General features: G+C 50.5%; 1 protein-coding gene across 1 annotated transcript in view; it reads left to right on the forward strand.

Annotated features, from left to right (window-relative positions):
* The window catches only part of PSMD5 (proteasome 26S subunit, non-ATPase 5), a 178,497-nt gene that overhangs the window by 107,765 nt on the left and 52,447 nt on the right, over positions 1 to 18,285 (forward strand). Inside the window, exon 6 of the mRNA XM_082263579.1 lies at positions 13,963 to 14,105. Coding sequence (XP_082119705.1) covers positions 13,963 to 14,105 — 143 coding nt within the window. The remainder of the gene's footprint in view (positions 1 to 13,962; positions 14,106 to 18,285) is intronic.

Raw genomic sequence — 18,285 nt, forward strand, 5'->3', positions numbered from 1 at the left:
ACCTCGGCCCGTAGGGTATCGGAATTGGTGGCATTATCTTGGCCGCTTCTTCAGCTACCATCTCCAGATGGATCAGACAGAAGGTGACTAAAGCCTATTCCATTAAAGGTCAGGTTCCACCTTTCCCTGTCATGGCGTATTCTACTTGGGCGCTGAGTGCTTCTTGGGCTTCTCGTCATCAGGCTTCAATATCGCAAGTTTGCATAGCAGCCACTTGGTCGTCCCTGCATACCTTCACAAAATTCTAAAAGGTAGATACTTTGGCATCTGTGGATGCTTCTTTTGGCCGCAAAGTTTTGCAGGCTGCTGTTTAAGAGGGGCTGTTTCATTTTTGAGGGGTGTTTTTTCTCTAAATCTTTATTTCTCTTACGTCCTCTGACAGTCGCAGCCCTTCCATATGTTCTTCACTATTGGGTAATGGCGCCCTCTGCAGGAGCAGGCTAGGTAGTGAAAACGTATTAAATAAAAAAGCTTTACACAAGACACACCTTTAGGGGCTGTCCCTCTAGACATTACCCTCAGCCACACAGTACTGCTAATCAGTTTCTTGCTGCCTAGCTAAGGAGTAGGACTAGGATACCCTGCTGGGACTCCTGTCTCAGTTTTTATTTTTCTTTGGAAATGTTTTTATTTTTATTTTTCTCACTCACTATCGCTAGTTAGTCAGGGGGATCCTCCTGGAGAACTACAAGCGACAGCCGGGTTGGGGCTCGCACTGGATAATCTAGATCCGTTTGTGCAGGTTGTGGTCTGCCCAGGCCTTGCCACGACGGTGACCCGACTGATAGGGACGAGTCTGCAGAGGAATTTTCTTCGCCGGGATGCATCAACCCTGGAACGCCCTGTGTTGCAGCGTCCCCCCTTGGCTGACGGCACCTCCACTCAGGGTGGGAGGTGACCCGTATTGGAGTGGAGCCCGCGGTCCGTGGTATGGTGAGTGATGCTACTCCCCTTGTCCCTGGGACAGTCATCTGGGGGGGGGGGGTTATGTGGACCCACTCCTTGGGGATGTCAGAGCATGCGGTCTCTGTGGTGTCCCCCCTGAACGGTCCCTGCTCCCTCTGGGGGCGCTCTTGCGGCAAACGCTGCATGGGGGTTGTGGGGCTTTTGCCTCGTCCTGGGGGGGCTTCCCTGTGGATTCCTGCGGTTGCCAGGGTCCTGGGTTCCTGACTGTCGGCGCCGTTTTGTTTCGGCCGCCATTTTGGGTGAGGGCAAGCCTGGCTGACTTCCTGTGAGGGCAGCAGCCATTTTTTGCTACATGTGCTTTGGCGTCGTTTCCGGCGCCATCTTGGATGTGGGCAGCCGCCTAGTAAGGACGGCGGCCATTTTCCCGGTGACTTTTTCCCCATAGGCTTCTATTGGCATCCATTTTTGGTGTGGCTCAGGGCACTGTTCGGCCTCTAGTAGATTAGGTCACTTCCTCCTGCCATCTTCCTTTTTCCTGCAGCAGAGCGAGGAGAGCGGTTCGTTTCACTTTCTCTCTGACACTGTGGAGGCTTTTCTCTCATGTTTTTTGCCATTTATCCTTGAAAACAGTGCTTTTCAGTTTATTTAGCAATCTAAAGAGGGACTCCAGCGGTGGTGCGGACTGCGAAATTCGCAGATTTAAAGGGCCAGTGTTCCATTTTTTTATATTACTGTAAAAATGGAGTCCCAGGATAAAAATTTCCCCACTGATCTGGTTTGTGCTTCAGGGACCTCCAGAGCACCTTCCTTAGCTTCTTTATCTGCTGCTCTTGAAACTTTGACATCAAAAGTTGATCTTATGATGTCTCAAGGTAATATTCACAAATGGCCGATGCCCTCTCAGGCGTCGGACTCAGAGCCTGATATGGTTGCCACGGACAACGCCCCCCCTGAGGGGTCTCAGTCCTCGCACTCAGAAGGGGAGGGGGAGTCCTCCTCCGCTGCAGCGCCGGAACGCGCTCTAGTTGAAGCACCTATTCGCTCCGTCTGGGAGACTTTGCATATTGATGATGAGCCCACCCAGTCAGGTAAGCGGGTTTTCTTCAGGTGCCGCAAAGCCCAGAAGTCGGGTCAGGTTTTCCCCTGCCCCAAGGAGTTTCACGATATCGTGAACAAACAGTGGCGGCGCGTTAAGCCCACGCTGGCGGGGTCTAAGCAATTTTAGCGCCGCTACCCTCTTGCGAACCCTGTTAACAATCGCTGGACGGTATTACCTAGGGTGGACCACACTGTTTCCAGGTTGAATAAATCCGCGGTGGTGATTAAAGATCCAATGGATAGGCGCGTGGAGTCACTTTCCCGCCACATGTATTTGGTGGTGGGCTCCCTCCTCAAGCCTGTGTTCGCTTCCATGCTGGTTTCACAGACGGTTACTGAATGGATCAAGGTGGATAAATGCAACTTGGTATTGGAGTCGGTCCCTCCGACTCTCATTGACCTGGTAGACCAAATGGCCCAAGCCATGGTGTACCTGTGTGACGCGGCCCTGGACAAGGCTCCTCTGGTCGCAAGGTTATCTACGGTAGGGGTCGCACTCCACCGCATGGTTTGGTTGAAGAGCTGGTCGGCTGACCATGCCTCAAAAAAGACTGTGTCTGATATCCCTTACTTGGGGGAATGACTTTTTGGAGACCCCTTGGATAAGATTGTCAAGGTTTTCACAGGGGACAAGAGTACCCTCCTGCCCCACTCCGTGAAGGGTAAAACACCCGGCGTGCGGCGGGATACTTCCTTCAAGGCTCAACTGGGGTTTTTTCGTGCCTCTGGGGTGCAGGAAAAAAGGTAAACCGTTCAGAGCCTCCGGAGAGGACGAGACGGCTTGGTCCGAAAGAATCCGAGCATAGCCAGTCTGGTTTGGAGGATGGCTCATCCTCCACATGAAGGGACACCCTCACCTTCTTCGGGGGTGGGGGACTATCTGCGTTGCCTTACAGAATCCTGTGCGTCACTGTTTCAGGACTCATGGGTTCACAAACTAATTAGTTCAGGATTCAAGCCCGTATTTCGGTCTCGCCTGGCAGACAGGTTCTTTCCACCATGTCTCTGTTTATCTCCGGGATCGTTTATGGGCTCCCAGGGAGGCGGTGCGGGCTTCGCTTGCGAAGGGAGTGGTGGTGCCATTTCCTCGGCAGGAAAGGTTTCGGGGTCTTTTATTCACCCCTGTTCCCGGTGCCTGGGTACCCTGGGGCTTCACCAAGGTTTGACCGGGTTCTTAGCCTTGTTCCCGCTGGGGGGGATTGCGCTCCTCGGGTATATGGACGAATTCCTGTTGAGAGCGGGTTATCACCCGACCCTGTTGGGCGATCTGTCGATCTTCCTTTCCGATCCAGGTCCTGGAGTTCAGGGTGATCTAACTCTGCCTGCTCCTTGGACGCCTCGGCTGCACGGTCTCCCGGTTCGGGTGCAGTCCGACATTGCCAGGGCTGTGGCTTACATCGATCATCAAGGGGGCACCAGGAGTGGCCGGGCAGCCAAGGATGTGGCCGGGATTCTGACTTAGGCTGAGGCGCACGTTCCAGCTATCTCTGCTGTTCATATTCCGGGAGTGGAGAGCTGACAGGTGGACTTTCTAAATCATCAGTCCTTGGACCAGGGGGAATGGTCCCTGCATCCAGGGGTGTTTCGTCTTCTGTGTGCCCGCTGGGGGACTCTGGATGTGGATCTGTTGGTGTCTCATCTCAACAAAAAGGTGGATAGGTTAGTGGCCAGGGCTCGAGATCCTCTGGCAGTCGCCACGGACGCGTTGGTGGAGCCTTGGCACCACTATCAGCTGCTTTACGCCTTTCCACCGATTCAAGTGTTGTCCAGGTTCCTCTGCAGCTTGGCGTTGGAACAGGTGCAAGTGATTCTGGTGGCCCCAGACTGGCCTCGTCGGTCTTGGTACGCGGACCTCGTCAAGATGGTCGTAACGCCTCTCTGGCGGCTACCTCTGAGAGCAGATCTGCTGCCTCAAGGGCCGATCTTCCATCCTGCTTTACGGTCTCTGGCTTTAACGGCATGGTGGTTGAAGGACAGGGGTCTCTCTGATGCTGTTATTCCTACCTTGCTGAGAGCTCAGAAGGCTACCTCCAGTAGGATTTATCATTGTACCTGGAAGGCGTACATTGCTTGGTGTGAGTCACAAGGGTTGCATCCTCGCTCTTTTTCAGGAGCGTGGGTCCTAGCTTTATTGCAGAAAGGTGTGGAACAGCGTTTGGCGTTGGGCAGGATTAAAGGTCAGGTGTTGGCCTTGGCCATTTTCTTCCAGCGTCCTTTGGCGACTAATTCCCTGATTTGCCCCTTTATTCAAGGGGTGCTTCATCTGGCTCCTCCACGGAGGGCTTCCTTGCCTCTGTGGGATTTGAATATGGTTTTGTCCTTTTGGCAACGACCTCCCTTTGAAAACATCAGAGAAATACCACTGCCTGTGTTGTCCCAGAAAGTTGTTTTCCTGGTGGCTGTCACTTCTGTTCGCAGAGTGTCTGAATTGGCGGCTCTGTCCTACCGTTCGCCTTACCTGGTCGTTCATAGGGATAAGTTTGTTCTGCGACCCAACCACTCTTTTCTCCCTAAGGTGGTTTCTGCCTTCCACCTCAATGAAGATATTATTTTTGCCATCGCTTTGTGCGAAAGCCTAAGCATCCCAAGTAATTTGCCTTGCATTCATTGGATGTAGTTCGGGCGACCAGGGTTTACCTGTTGACCACGGAATCCTTTCAGAAGTCCTATTCCCTGTTTGTCCTTCCTGAGGGACCTCGGAAGGGTTCGGCTGCGTCCGCTGCAACCATTTCAAAATGAATCAGATAGACTATTGTTCAGGCCTATTAACTCAAGGGTCAGGTGCCTCCTTTCCCTGTGAGGGCACATTCTACTAGAGCTGTGAGTGCCTCTTGGGCTTTTCGCCATCAGGCTTCTGTGGCTCAGGTGTGCAAAGCGGCAACCTGGTCGTCTGTGCACATTTTCACAAAATTCTACAAGATTGACGTGATGGTGGCATCCTCGGTTGCTTCCTATGGCTGCAAAGTTTTGAGTTCTGCAGTTTGTTAAAGAGACTTATTTTCTCTTCTTGGGGTAAATTTGTTGTTCTGGGGTTAGCTCCTGTTGGTTGAGCTTCTGTTGCCCTGTTGGCCGCGTTTTATTTTCTGGCCTTGTTGGCACGTTACCGCTCTGTTGGTTGCGTCTTTTCCCACCCCTCACACCTGCACTGCTTTGGGACATTCCAATAGTGAAGAACATATGGAAGGGCTGCGACTGTCAGAGGACGTAAGAGAAAATAGAATTTTTGTAAGAACTTACCGTAAAAGTCCTCTGACAGTCGCAGCCCCCGCCCCTCTGTTTTGGGGTTGGTTGTCTTCCTGTACTGCTTGCTATGAAATGGATTAGCAGCACTGTGTGGCTGAGGGTAATGTCTAGAGGGACAGCCCCTAAAGGTGTGTCTTGTGTAAAGCTTTTTTTTTTAAATAAGTTTTCACTACCTAGCCTGCTCCTGCAGAGGGCACTATTATTACCCAATAGTGAAAAACATATGCAAGGGCTGCCACTGTCAGAGGACTCAGAGAAAATAATTTTACGGTAAATTCTTGCAACAATTCTATTTTTTCAGACGGGGCTCCACCCGGTTAAGGCTCCTGTGTGCTGGTTAAGGGCTCTTATGTTTAGCCTTGGGTTATTTTCCCCACCCCTCATTTTCCTTTTGGCACTGCTTTTGGACATCCCACTAGTTGAATGAAGGAAAGAGAAAATGGGATTTTTGTTTTTAGTTTAAAATCCATTTCTCTGAGTTAATTAACGGACACAGCACCCACCCCTCTATGGAGTTCTGATACTTTTAATACTGCTTGCTACCAAACTGATTACCTAGAGCAGAGAGGGGGGTTATATACCAAGCTGAGGATGGCCCATGGGCGTAGCCAGGTGTTTTTTGTTCCGCCTAGTCCTACTCCTTGAGGAGGCAATATAACCTCCTCAAGGAGGTGTTATAATTTATGGAGCGCTGTGTCCGTTGATGAACTCAGAGAAATGGATTTTACGGTAAGTACAAAAATCCAATTTTTTTCCCCCTGTCAATCCATTTTATTACACACACAACCTAATTTCTGAACCTTTTTGTTTTGGTTTTCTTTGTATGGATTGCATGTGTTGCATGTGTTGTTACTGACATGTGGTGAACATTTTGTGTCAGTAACACCTTTAGAAATATACAGTGGGAACGGAAAGTATTCAGACCCCCTTAAATTTTTCACTCTTTGTTATATTGCAGCCATTTGCTAAAATCTTTTAAGTTCATTCTTCTTCTTCATGAATGCACACATAGCACCCCATACTGACAGAAAAACACAGAATTGTTGACGTTGTTGCAGATTTATTAAAAAAGAAAAACTGAAATATCACATGGTCCTAAGTATTCAGACCCTTTGCTGTGACACTCATATATTTAACTCAGGTGCTTTCCATTTCTTCTGATCATCCTTGAGATGGTTCTACACCTTCATTTGAGTCCAGCTGTGTTTGATTATACTGATTGGACTTGATTAGGAAAGCCACACACCTGTCTATATAAGACCTTCCAGATCACAATGCATGTCAGAGCAAATGAGAATCATGAGGTCAAAGGAACTGCCTGAAGAGCTCAGAGACAGAATTGTGGCAAGGCACAGATCTGGCCAAGGTTACAAAAAGATTTCTGCTGCACTTAAGGTTCCTAAGAGCACAGTGGCCTCCATAATCCTCAAATGGAAGATGTTTGGGACGACCAGAACCCTTCCTAGAGCTGGCCGTCCGGCCAAACTGAGCTATCGGGGGAGAAGAGCCTTGGTGAGAGAGGTAAAGAAGAACCCAAAGATCACTGTGGCTGAGCTCCAGAGATGCAGTCAGGAGATGGGAGAAAGTTGTAGAAAGTCAACCATCACTGCAGCCCTCCACCAGTCAGGGCTTTATGGCAGAGTGGCCCGACGGAAGCCTCTCCTCAGTGTAAGACACATGAAAGCCCGCATCAGGGTTCATACGGTCATGAAAATCCTGGAAAAAGCATGGGATTTTGACATGACACTTTCCAGGCCTGAGAAAGTTATGGAAAATGAGTAAACCCCACTAGGTTTTGGAAAAGTCATGGAATATGAGAACTCGCCACTGTGGAGGAGCGGGAAGTGGATGCTTAATTATTTTATTGCCTAATGATTTTATTGCCACATATTTAAATTGGTGTAAGCGTCTATGTCCTTCCAGGTCCGCGGTTTGCCCTTACTGTCACTGGCCAGCAGCAGCCGAGGAGATGAACCAATCTGGCAACGGGGAGGGCTGGCTGCGGTTTGCCCTGAGACTGTGACTGGCCAGCAGCAGCCGGCAGATTACAACCAATCAGGCAACGGAAGCGCATAGTGGAGGGGGGCCGGCCGCATGAATGTGATGAAGCGGGGGTGCGGTAACCGGGAGGCACACTGGGGGGTGTCAGCTGGGCCGCCCGCATCGCCACACTAGGGGGGTGTCAGGCCGCATGGGGGTGTCAGGCCGGTGTCCGACGAGCCGCCCGCATCGCCGCACTGGGGGGTGTCAGGCAGGTGTCCGCCGGGCAGCCCGCATCACCGTGTGAAGAAGGCAGCTGCAGTGGCAGGAAAAAGGTCAGTGAGAGTGTCTGAGCAGCCTTGTTTTGTGTGCTGGATAGGAGGGGGATGGGATGGGGCAGCTGCATAGAAATGAATTTAACTTTCAATATTCCTCATGCTGTCGCTGAACGTTTGGTACTCCTCCTCCTCAGCGGCTGCAGGAGGAATATGGAAAGTTAATTTCATCTATATGCAGCTGCCCCATCCCATCCCCCTCCTATACAACTTCCTTTGCTGGCCCCCCTCAGTGCTCTTTAACCCCCCCCCTGTGCTATTAACCCCCCTCTCAGTGCTCTTTAGCCCCCCTCCTGTGCTCTTCAGCTCCCCACAGTGCTTTTCATCTCCCCCCCATGCTCCCTGGCTCCCCCCTCAGTATTTCCAGTTCCCCCCCAGACAGTTCTCTCCAGTCCCCCCCTCCCCCTCCCCCTCCCCCTGTGCTCTCCATCCCCCTGGTTTTCCCTGCTTCCCCCCCCCCCCAGTGCTCTCCACCCCCCTGCGCCTTCCAACCACCCTGCAATGCTTTCCAAACCCCCCCTTAATTCTCTCCAGTCCCCCCCCCCCCCTCCGTGCCATTCAGCTCCTCCAGTGCTCTCTGATTGCCCTGTGCTCTCCGGCCCCCCTAGTGCTCTTCTATCATGTCCGCAGTTCTTGACCTTCTCTTGTATCATGTCCACAGTCTCTGACCATCCCTTGTATCATGTCCGCAGTCTCTGACCATCTCCTGTATCATGTCCGCAGTCTCTGACCATCTCCTGTATCATGTCCGCAGTCTCTGACCATCTCCTGTATCATGTCTGCAGTCTCTGACCATCTCTTGTATCATGTCTGCAGTCTCTGACCATCTCTTGTATCATGTCTGCAGTCTCTGACCATCTCTTGTATCAAGTCTGCAGTCTCTGACCATCTCTTGTATCATGTCTGCAGTCTCTGACCATCTCTTGTATCATGTCTGCAGTCTCTGACCATCTCTTGTAGCATGTCTGCAGTCTCTGACCATCTCCTGTATCATGTCCGCAGTCTCTAACCATCTCTTGTATCATGTCCGCAGTCTCTGACCATCCCTTGTATCATGTCCGCAGTCTCTGACCATCTCCTGTATCATGTCCGCAGTTGTTGACCTTCTGTTGTATCATGTCCACAGTCTCTGACCATCTCCTGTATCATGTCCGCAGTCTCTGACCATCTCCTGTATCATGTCCGCAGTCTCTGACCATCTCCTGTATCATGTCCGCAGTCTCTGACCATCTCTTGTATCATGTCTGCAGTTTCTGACCATCTCTTGTATCATGTCTGCAGTCTCTGACCATCTCATGTATCATGTCTGCAGTCTCTGACCATCTCTTGTATCATGTCTGCAGTCTCTGACCATCTCTTGTATCATGTCCGCAGTCACTGACCATCTCTTCTACCATGTCCGCAACCTCTGACCATCTCCTGTATCCTGTCCGCAACCTCTGACCATCTCCTGTATCATGTCCGCAATCTCTGACCATCTCCTGTATCATGTCCACAGCCCCTGACCACCTCCTGTATCATGTCCACAGCCCCACACTTTTTTTCCCAGGACTTGATCCCTGAGTATAGACAAGAGTAAGTGCCGCATTTGTGCATCTGTGCCATCCATACCAGTCCACCTGCATCTCCATCATGACTGTGGCTTGGGCCTAAAGAGTAAGCGCCTCATTTTGTGCATCTGACTTTGCCATCCATACCAGTCCGGGTGCACCTCCATCATGACTGCCTGAACTGAAGCTTTATCCCCAAGCAGGAGCGGCCATTAATCTTCTTTCTCCAGTTACAGTATATTGGTCAAATTACAAGTTAACTTTATGGGGGTAACACAATTTCAGCTAAAGTTAGTGTGTTCACAGGGTAACAATGCCAGGGAAATGCAGCTTTAAAATGTATGGCTTCATGATGAAAAGTATGTGAGGTGGCTGGAGAAAGTTCAGGACCCGGGATGTGCTAAATGTACAGTGTGTGTCGTAAAACGTTTGACATTTCGAACATGGGAGAGGCAGCGCTGTCTAGCCACGCTAAAGGTGCAAAGCACCAGTCTGCAGCTGCGTGCTTTACAGCTTCCAATCCAATCGCTGGCTTTTTCACCCGTGCGCCTGAAGTGACACCGGCTCCCAGCTGCAGCAGCGGTGCTTCCATCTCATCCACTGTAAAACAAGGGACCAATTTGAGTCGTGTTGTATCCAGAAACGAAACCCTAACTGTAGTGGTACTGTACACTACAAAGATTGTCATTTATTTTAGTAAAAATATGCTGGGTGTGACATGGATTTTCTGCTTATTTAACATGTATACATAGACATTTCATGAAACTTTAGGTCATGAATATTTACGTGAAGTCATGGAAAAGTCATGGAATTTTATTGGTAAAAATGTGTATGAACGCTGCCGCATGGAGTTTGCTAAAAAACACCTGAAGGACTCCAAGATGGTGAGAAATAAGATTCTCTGGTCTGATGAGACCAAAATAGAACTTTTTGGCCTTAATTCTAAGCGGTATGTGTGGAGAAAACCAGGCACTGCTCATCACCTGTCCAATACAGTCCCAACAGTGAAGCATGGTGGTGGCAGCATCATGCTGTGGTGGGGGTGTTTTTCAGCTGCAGGGACAGGACGACTGGTTGCAATCGAGGGAAAGATGAATGCGGCCAAGTACAGGGATATCCTGGACAAAAACCTTCTCCAGAGTGCTCTGGACCTCAGACTGGGCCGAAGGTTTACCTTCCAACAAGACAATGACCCTAAGCACACAGCAAAAATAACGAAGGAGTGGCTTCACAACAACTCCGTGACTGTTCTTGAATGGCCCAGCCAGAGCCCTGACTTAAACCCAATTGAGCATCTCTGGAGAGACCTAAAAATGGCTGTCCACCAACGTTTACCATCCAACCTGACAGAACTGGAGAGGATCTGCAAGGAGGAATGGCAGAGGATCCCCAAATCCAGGTGTGAAAGACTTGTTGCATCTTTCCCCAAAAGACTCCTGGCTGTATTAGATCAAAAGGGGGCTTCTACTAAATACTGAGCAAAGGGTCTGAATACTTTGGACCATGTGATATTTCAGTTTTTCTTTTTTAATAAATCTGCAACAATGTCAACAATTCAGTGTTTTTCTGACAGTATGGGGTGCTATGTGTACATTCATGAGGAAGAAGAATGAACTTAAATGATTTTAGCAAATGGCTGCAATATAACAAAGAGTGAAATATTTAAGGGGGTCTGAATACTTTCCGTACCCACTGTATTTACCTAGAAAAATGGTGATGTGTTCAATACCTATTTTACCTGCCGTATAATCAGTCCAAACATTGAAAAGTTTTGCGGTGTAATTCTAGGTATGCCCATGCTGCGTGTGAGAAACATGCTGTAAAACTGACAATTTTGTGCAAAAAAATATTTTTTAATTTTCTTTCTGCAGTTTCCAAAAGCTAGTGGCAAAAAAATTAAGAAATTAAGACGCACCATGGCTTTCCACCCTTATACACCTGGATAGAAGGGGCGGTGGGGATGGCATATAGAGGAACTTGTCCCCTCCATTTTCTTCCTGCAGAAGAGAGGGGATTGGTTCCTCTATATGCCACCCCACCGCCCCTCCATAACCAGGTGTACAGGGGTGTGGCATGGGCCCCCTGGAGCATTGGGTTTGGAATGGTGGTGGTAGTGATGGGGGGATGGAATGGGATAAGTGGCAGTGGTGCTGGGGAGGGGGATGGAATCAGTGGCAGCTGTGATGGGATGAGTGGCAGCGGTTGTGGTGGGATGTAATCAGTGGCAGCGGTGGTGGGATGGGGTGAGTGGCGGTGGCGGGGGGGATGAGTATCATGGGTAGTGGGATGGGATGGGATGGGTGTCAGTGGTGATGGTATTGGGAAGGAATCAGTGACAGCAGTGGTGGAGGGATGGGATGAGTGGCAGAGGTGGTGGTGAAGGGGGAGAGATGAGTGGCAGAGGTGATAGTGAGTGGGGGTGGGATTAGTGGCTGCGGTGGTGGTTGGGGGGGGGAGAGTGGGTGGCAGCGGTGGTTGTGACGGGCGGGATCAGTGGTGGGGCGGGTGGGATCAGTGGTGGTGAGGGGGGGGTGGGATCAGTGGCGGTGGTGGTGAGCGGTGGTGGGATCAGGGGCGGTGAGGGGTGATGGGATCAGTGGCAGCGGTGGTGGTGGTGAGGGGGCTGGGATCAGTGGTGGTGGTGAGGTGGGTGGGATAAGTGGTGGTGGTGAGGGGGGTGCAATCAGTGGGCGGGGATGATGGTGGTGGCGGGGTGGGATCAGTGGTGGTGGTGAGGGAGTGGGATCAGTGGGCAGTGGTGGTGAGGGGGGGTGGGATTAGTGGCAGCGGTGGTGGTTATGGGGGGGAGGGATTAGTGGCAGCGATGGTGGTGGTGAGAGAGGAGTGGGATCAGTGGGTAGCGGTGGTGGTGGTTGGGGGGGGGGGGGGGAGGTTGGGTTAGTGGTAGTAGTGCACCTAAATTTCGGCAACCAGAGCAGGTTTCAAAAAGGCCCGCCTCCCGTTGATGTCACTACTACTACTACGATGTGCATGAATGAACTAGCACACTGGGCGGGCGGGCGAGCGGCCGCTAATAGCTGTAACTAAGTGAGCGCTTCACTTCCCTATCAGGCGGGTATCTCCGCTGACAGGGAAGTGAAGGGCTCACTTAATTATAGCTATTAGCGGCCACTCGGCCGCCTGCCAGAGGCACGTCTTTTGAAAGGAAGGACACAGGAGGACTGGAGCTGAGAGTAAGGAGATTACATCATTGGGATGGGGTGGGACGCCCGAGGCAGCGGGGGAGGGACGCTGAGGCAGGGGGGGGGAGCCACGCTGAGGCAGGGGGGGGGCGCTGAGGCAGGGGGAGGGACGCTGAGGCAGGGGGGGGGGGACGCTGAAGCAGGGGGAGGGGGAACGCTGAGGCAGGGGGAGGAACGCGGGGGGGGGGGGAAACTGAGGCGAGGTTACCAATGGTATCAGTAATATGCAGCATGAGGGGGTTAATGTATTGCCACTGCTGGTCACTGATGCATTAGTGACCGGCCAGTGGCAGTTAATTAACCCCTTTGTGCTGCATTAGTGCAACCAGTATTAGTGCAACCAGTGTTAATTAACACTGATACTGGTTACACTAATGCAGCACAAAGGGGTTAATTAACTGCCACTGGTCGGTCACTAATGCATCAGTGACCAGCAGTGGCAATACATTAACCCCCTCATGCTGCATAATACAAATACCATTGGTAATTAAATTAACCACTTGCCAACCCGTCACAGTACATATACTGTGACAGGGTGGCAGCGACAGGTGTACGTTGCTGCCTGTTTTTGGTGTATTCCCCTGTTCTATCTATTTTAAAATCATTTGGGGGAAAAAAGTCGTTTTCGGCCAAGGGCATCCTGCATTTTCAGTTTCGGCCCAGAATTTTCATTTCGGTGCATCCCTAATTAGTGGCAGCGGTGGTGGGGGGGGGGGGGGGTGGGATCAGTGGCAGCGGTGGTTGTGAGGGGAGTGGGATCAGTGGCAGCGGTGATGGTGAGGGGGGTGGGATCAGTCATCCTCCCACCACTACCTCTGACTCTTGCTGATAACTGATGGTCAGCTAACATGTTTTTTTGTCAGTGTCCACCTCCGCCTCTCTACGTGGCTTAGCTCTCTTTCTGTAGAGGATAGGCGGGGCTTCAGACTCTGGAGACTCCAGTGCTCAACTCAGCATCCCCTCAGTGGCCGGCCGCACCCCCGGCACGGCGGAATGAATGGTCAGGTGGCCCCTAACAGTAGCACAGCCAGAATGGACGGACCCCCCCACAGTGGTGGAACTTCAAGGCCCAGTCGCAATGGCGACTGCTGCAACCCTGGTAGTTCCGCGGCTGGTGCTTACTTTGTCCTATTTCCAGTGGTATACACATAATATTCCAAGTAATGCTGCCCTTCTTAAGCTGTGAAACTCCAGAAACTGTAAAAAAAAGCACACAATTGTTTCCGAGAATTTTAGGGCTTTTAAGGTGCCAAATAGATCAGAAAAACACATAATAAAATAATCAATATTTTATTATGAAAAATAGTATAAAATCGTCATTAAAAACAATTGTCATTCTTGTTAAGACCAATTGTCAACAATTACAATTGTAAAAAAGCACAGGAGGGGCCCCACCCTGGCATGCTATTGAAGGGGAGGTTCTTTGGAATATGTGAAAATATAAATTGTGAATTCTTTCTGGTAGGCTTAGCTCTAAAGAAGGGGCATGTCTCCTGAAACGTGTCAGCCTTCCAACCCCAGCTATTTTGGCATCATCCTGGCTTTTATATTTAAATTAGATTTGGTGACGGTATAGCATGAAGTATACAGGTTATCAGTATCAGGTTGACAGTATAGAATATTTCTTTTTTTCTGGGCATTCTACAGAGTTACCTGCACAGAGATGATCACAACTCTAGCTTCCACACATCATGGGCGCCAGTACTTGGCACAGCAAGGAATTATCGACAGAATATCCAACATGATCCTGGGGGCTGATTCTGACCCATTTTCTGGGTTTTATTTGCCAGGTAAATATCTGTTTTTAACAGTTAATGTGCATCTATAGCTATAACTAAGGAGTCACCTATTCTGGTGACTAATATTTAAGAAGAAATCTCTTCAGGACAGAAACCCTTCAAGTCTTTTTTTCCCAAAAGAAAAAAAGGATTTTTAATTTTCTTACAAGTATATATGTCTTTCCCTGTTACATGTTTTAACAAAAAAAAGCCAGTGTATTTTAAAATATTGCACTTATTGCATGGTAAACATTGTGAATTTATCAGCCTTTTTCATTGTACAGTAAAGTTCTTCTACTGAGTTTTAGGCCTCATGCACACTGGATGCTTTTACAGCTGCTGTTTTCGGCGTCAGATGTTTTTTTTCTGCAGCCAGTAAATTCCCCAGCATGTTATCCAATGTGTCCATGCACACAAAGGCTGTTGGCAGGGGTGTTTTTTAGCTGAAAAAAACCCCAGAATTAGTGGGTTTTGAGAGAAGTTTTTCTGCTGTAAAAACGCTCTAACTGATAAAAGCTGAAAAACGCTGACCAATGCCAAAAAACGCTGAAAAACGCAGCTTTCTCTTTCTCCCACCGATGGACGTAGCTGCTGCTTTAAATCATAGACGGATCGATAATAAGCCCCTCCCACTAGGAGCGACCAGGTAGAGCCAAAGGCTTTGACACGCCCAGGGGGGCGGGGTCCCTGGGTTATTACCTCTGGCCTCACCGTTCCATCTTCAGTTTTAGCTGCCTGGTCTTAGGAGTGGCCAAACAGCTCCCTGCTGGGACCTTTTTGTCCTAGCTCTGTTCTAAACGTCCTGAAAGGAACCTTTTTTTATTTTATTTTTTGTTGCATCTGACTCTAGTTCCTGTGGAATGCCGGCTGGGTTTCGGACTGGCTATATGAGAGCCTTACGGTCTCCCAGTTTGTGCCAGCGAGCGCTTGCAGACCGTAGCTGCGCGCTGGGTCTCCATAGCGACTATAGTCCCACGGACAGGGACTGGCCTGCGGGTGAAACACCCTCCCGGGACGCACACACCTGGCATGCCTACGTCACAGTGTGCCCCTTTGCCAACAGTGCCCTCACTGCGGTGCAGAGGCAGTCTGTCAGGATGGACGCCCACCTCCAGGCCTGTTAATAGGTTAGGCTTCACTAGGCCCGAGGTCACATGCTCATCGGCGTGAAGCCGTCATTTTGCCGTGGCCTGCAGCCTTAACAGGCTTTAGCAGCCTGCCTGGGTATCCCTATCACTGTAATGCTGGTGGCCATTTTGCTGGAGCCGGAGACAAAACAGCACAGGAGCTTCTGGCTCCTGTGGGTGGAGGCGTTTCCTTCTACCTTCTCTTCTCCATGCTGCTGATGGACCTTGCTGTGTTCTCCATGTGGTAACTACTCTAGAGGAGTGTAATTACCCTGGCCTTCACCTTTTCATCTTCAGAGGGGTTTCAGGCTTTTTAGGGGGCTTAGGATTATCCCCCGGAGTAGCGATGCGTGCATCGCGATTGCCTCTTAAAGCCGCAGTGCACGCCGGTAGCGGCGGACTTGCTGGGCAATGTGGTGCCTTTGTAACCTCACTTAGCCTCAGGGGTGTTAATATTTGGCGATTGGGCGCGGATTGCTCCTTCTTAGGCCATTGCTCCTGTTTTCAGGGGAAGCTTCTGTTTAACCCCTTGCGGGGCAGGTTCCGGTGTTTCCCCATTTCCCTGTCTGCTCTTTACATTGTTACTGTACAATCCTACTGTTTGGCCATATGTCTAACATGGATTCCCCAAGTTTGTCTGCGACCCCCGATGTTGGGGCCCACTTCTTACGCTCATGATGTGACTTTATTGTCTGCGATGCAAGAAATGTCCAGAAAAATGGACAAAGTTATTGCGGCAGCATTTAATAAGAAATGCCTTCGGCTCTCGCCTGTCTCATCTCAGACCTCAGATTCTAAAGGCCAATATGGTCGCCGGCGACGCAGACCCCCTTTTGGAGGATACGTCCCCGCATTCAGACTTTTCTGGCGCGGAAGAGGATGTTTCCACACCCGCCTTGGCACAGGAAAAGGCGCTGGTAGATGCTTTGATATCCTCAGTGACGGACACCCTAAAAATCACAGATGCGATTTCTAAATCGCAAGGCGCCTTGGTATCCTTTGGATCCCTCAGGGCAAAGAAATCGGCCAAGGTTTTCCCTTGTCCGCCTTGGTGGAGGAACAATGGCGGCGACCTAATCGCACGCTTGCAATTCCCAAATGTTTGGCTAGAGAGCTACCCGTTTGAGGAAGAGATCTTACGCAAATAGACGGTCCCCCTCAGGTGGACCCCCAGGTATACGGTATTCACAAGGCCACGGTTTTACCGGTGGCAGAATCATTATCTCTCCCTGATCCGGTTGACAGACGTATTGAGGTCTTATCCCGACACCTGTATACAGTAGTGGGATCTATTCTCAGGCCTGCCCTGACTACCATTCTATTCTCTCAGACTATGTTTGAATGGGTAAAGGCTCAGTTACCGTCATCTGCCCTGGAACTCGCTGACCAATTATTGCAGACTTTGCAATTTGTATGCGATGCTAACCTAGACGTTCTTCCGCTCGCGGCCAGAGCATCAGTGGTAAGTGTGCGAGGTGCGATCTGGCTAAAGTCTTGGTCGGCCGACCAGGCTTCTGAAAAGCTTTTGGCGGATCTTCCCTTTCAGGGTGATCGCCTTTTTGGTTCCTCCTTGGATGACTTGATCAAGACGGTCACTGGGGAAAAGAGCACACTACTTCCTCACTTGACTAAGGGTAAGTCTCCCTCGCGTAAGCAAGGTTCTTGCTTTACAGCTCAGAAGCATCTTTTTCGTGTGACCGTGTCTCGCAGAAAACCAAACATACCTCAGACGGAAAAGAATCTGGGAAGCGGTGGGCTGGTAAGCCGAAATCCTCTGCCCCCAGCACCTCCAAGCAGACCTCTTCTGCCTGAAGGGGCGCCCCCACCCACTTCAGGGGTGGGGGAACGTCTCCATTTCTTCCCAGATCCTTGGACCTCACTGTTGCATGACAGGTGAGTCCACGAGGTAATTCAGTCCGGGTACAAGATAAAGTTTCGTTCCCGTCCGCCAGACAGATTTTTTTCCCTCCAATCTTCAGCTGTCCCCAGACCGCCTTGCGGGGCTGCAGGAAGCAATTTGGGATATGCTGCTGTCACAAGGTGTGATTGTACCGGTTCCTCATCAGGAACGCTTTTGAGGATTCTATTCGAACCTGTTTACTGTTCCACGGAAGGAGGGCAAATTGCGTCCGATCTTGGACCTTAAAACTCTGAACCGCTTTGTGCGCGTCCAGAAATTTTGCATGGAGTCCCTGCGGTCAGTGGTGGCGTTCTTGCATCAGGGGGACCTGCTGGCCTCGATCGATATCAAGGATGCCTATCTCCATGTCCCTATTTGCCAGGGTCATCAACATTTCCTCCGCTTTGCGGTGAGCAAGGACCATTTTCAATTTGTGGCGTTACTGTTTGGTCTCGCCTCTGCTCCTTGGGACTTCACCAAGGTGTCAGCCCCTATCCTCGCTCTGCTGCGACAGAGAGGAATAACAATTCTGGGGTACCTGGACCATCTTCTTCTCTGAGCGGACTCATCTGTGACATTGGAACGGGATTTGGAGGTGACCATTCACACTCTGAAGCAGTTCAGTTGGAATCTCAACCTTCAGAAATCTGCCATGTTTCCAACAACCAGACTGGAGTACCTAGGGATGATCCTAGATTCAGCTTCAGCAAAGGTATTTCTACCTCCTGTGAAGTTAAGAGAAGCGATTCTGTCGCTGCTGGCTTGCGACCTGGTGTCTCCCAGGTCATCTATGCAGGTGCTGGGCCTGATGGTGTCCTCCTTCAAACCCGTACCATATGCTCAGGCCCACACGAGACTTTTGCAACAGGAGATCCTTGTCAAATGGGATAAGGATCCTCTATCCCTGGACAGTCTGATTTGTTTGAGTCTGAGATCCAAGGACTCCCTGAATTGGTGGCTCAGCTCTCCGAATCTTCTCCACGGGAAATCCTTCCTTCCAGTATTCTGGACGGTGGTGACGGATGCCTGTCTGGCCGGTTAGGGGGGAGTGTTGGGCACCCTGAATGTTCAAGGGACCTGGATGTTGGAAGAGTCCTAGCTCCCGATCAACGTTCTGGAACTGAGAGCAATCAAGTTGAGCCTGTTCCACTGGACCAGGGGTGGG

This window comes from Pelophylax lessonae, assembly GCF_965119305.1.
Source record: "Pelophylax lessonae genome assembly, chromosome: 7".
Taxonomy (NCBI): Eukaryota; Metazoa; Chordata; class Amphibia; order Anura; family Ranidae; genus Pelophylax; species Pelophylax lessonae.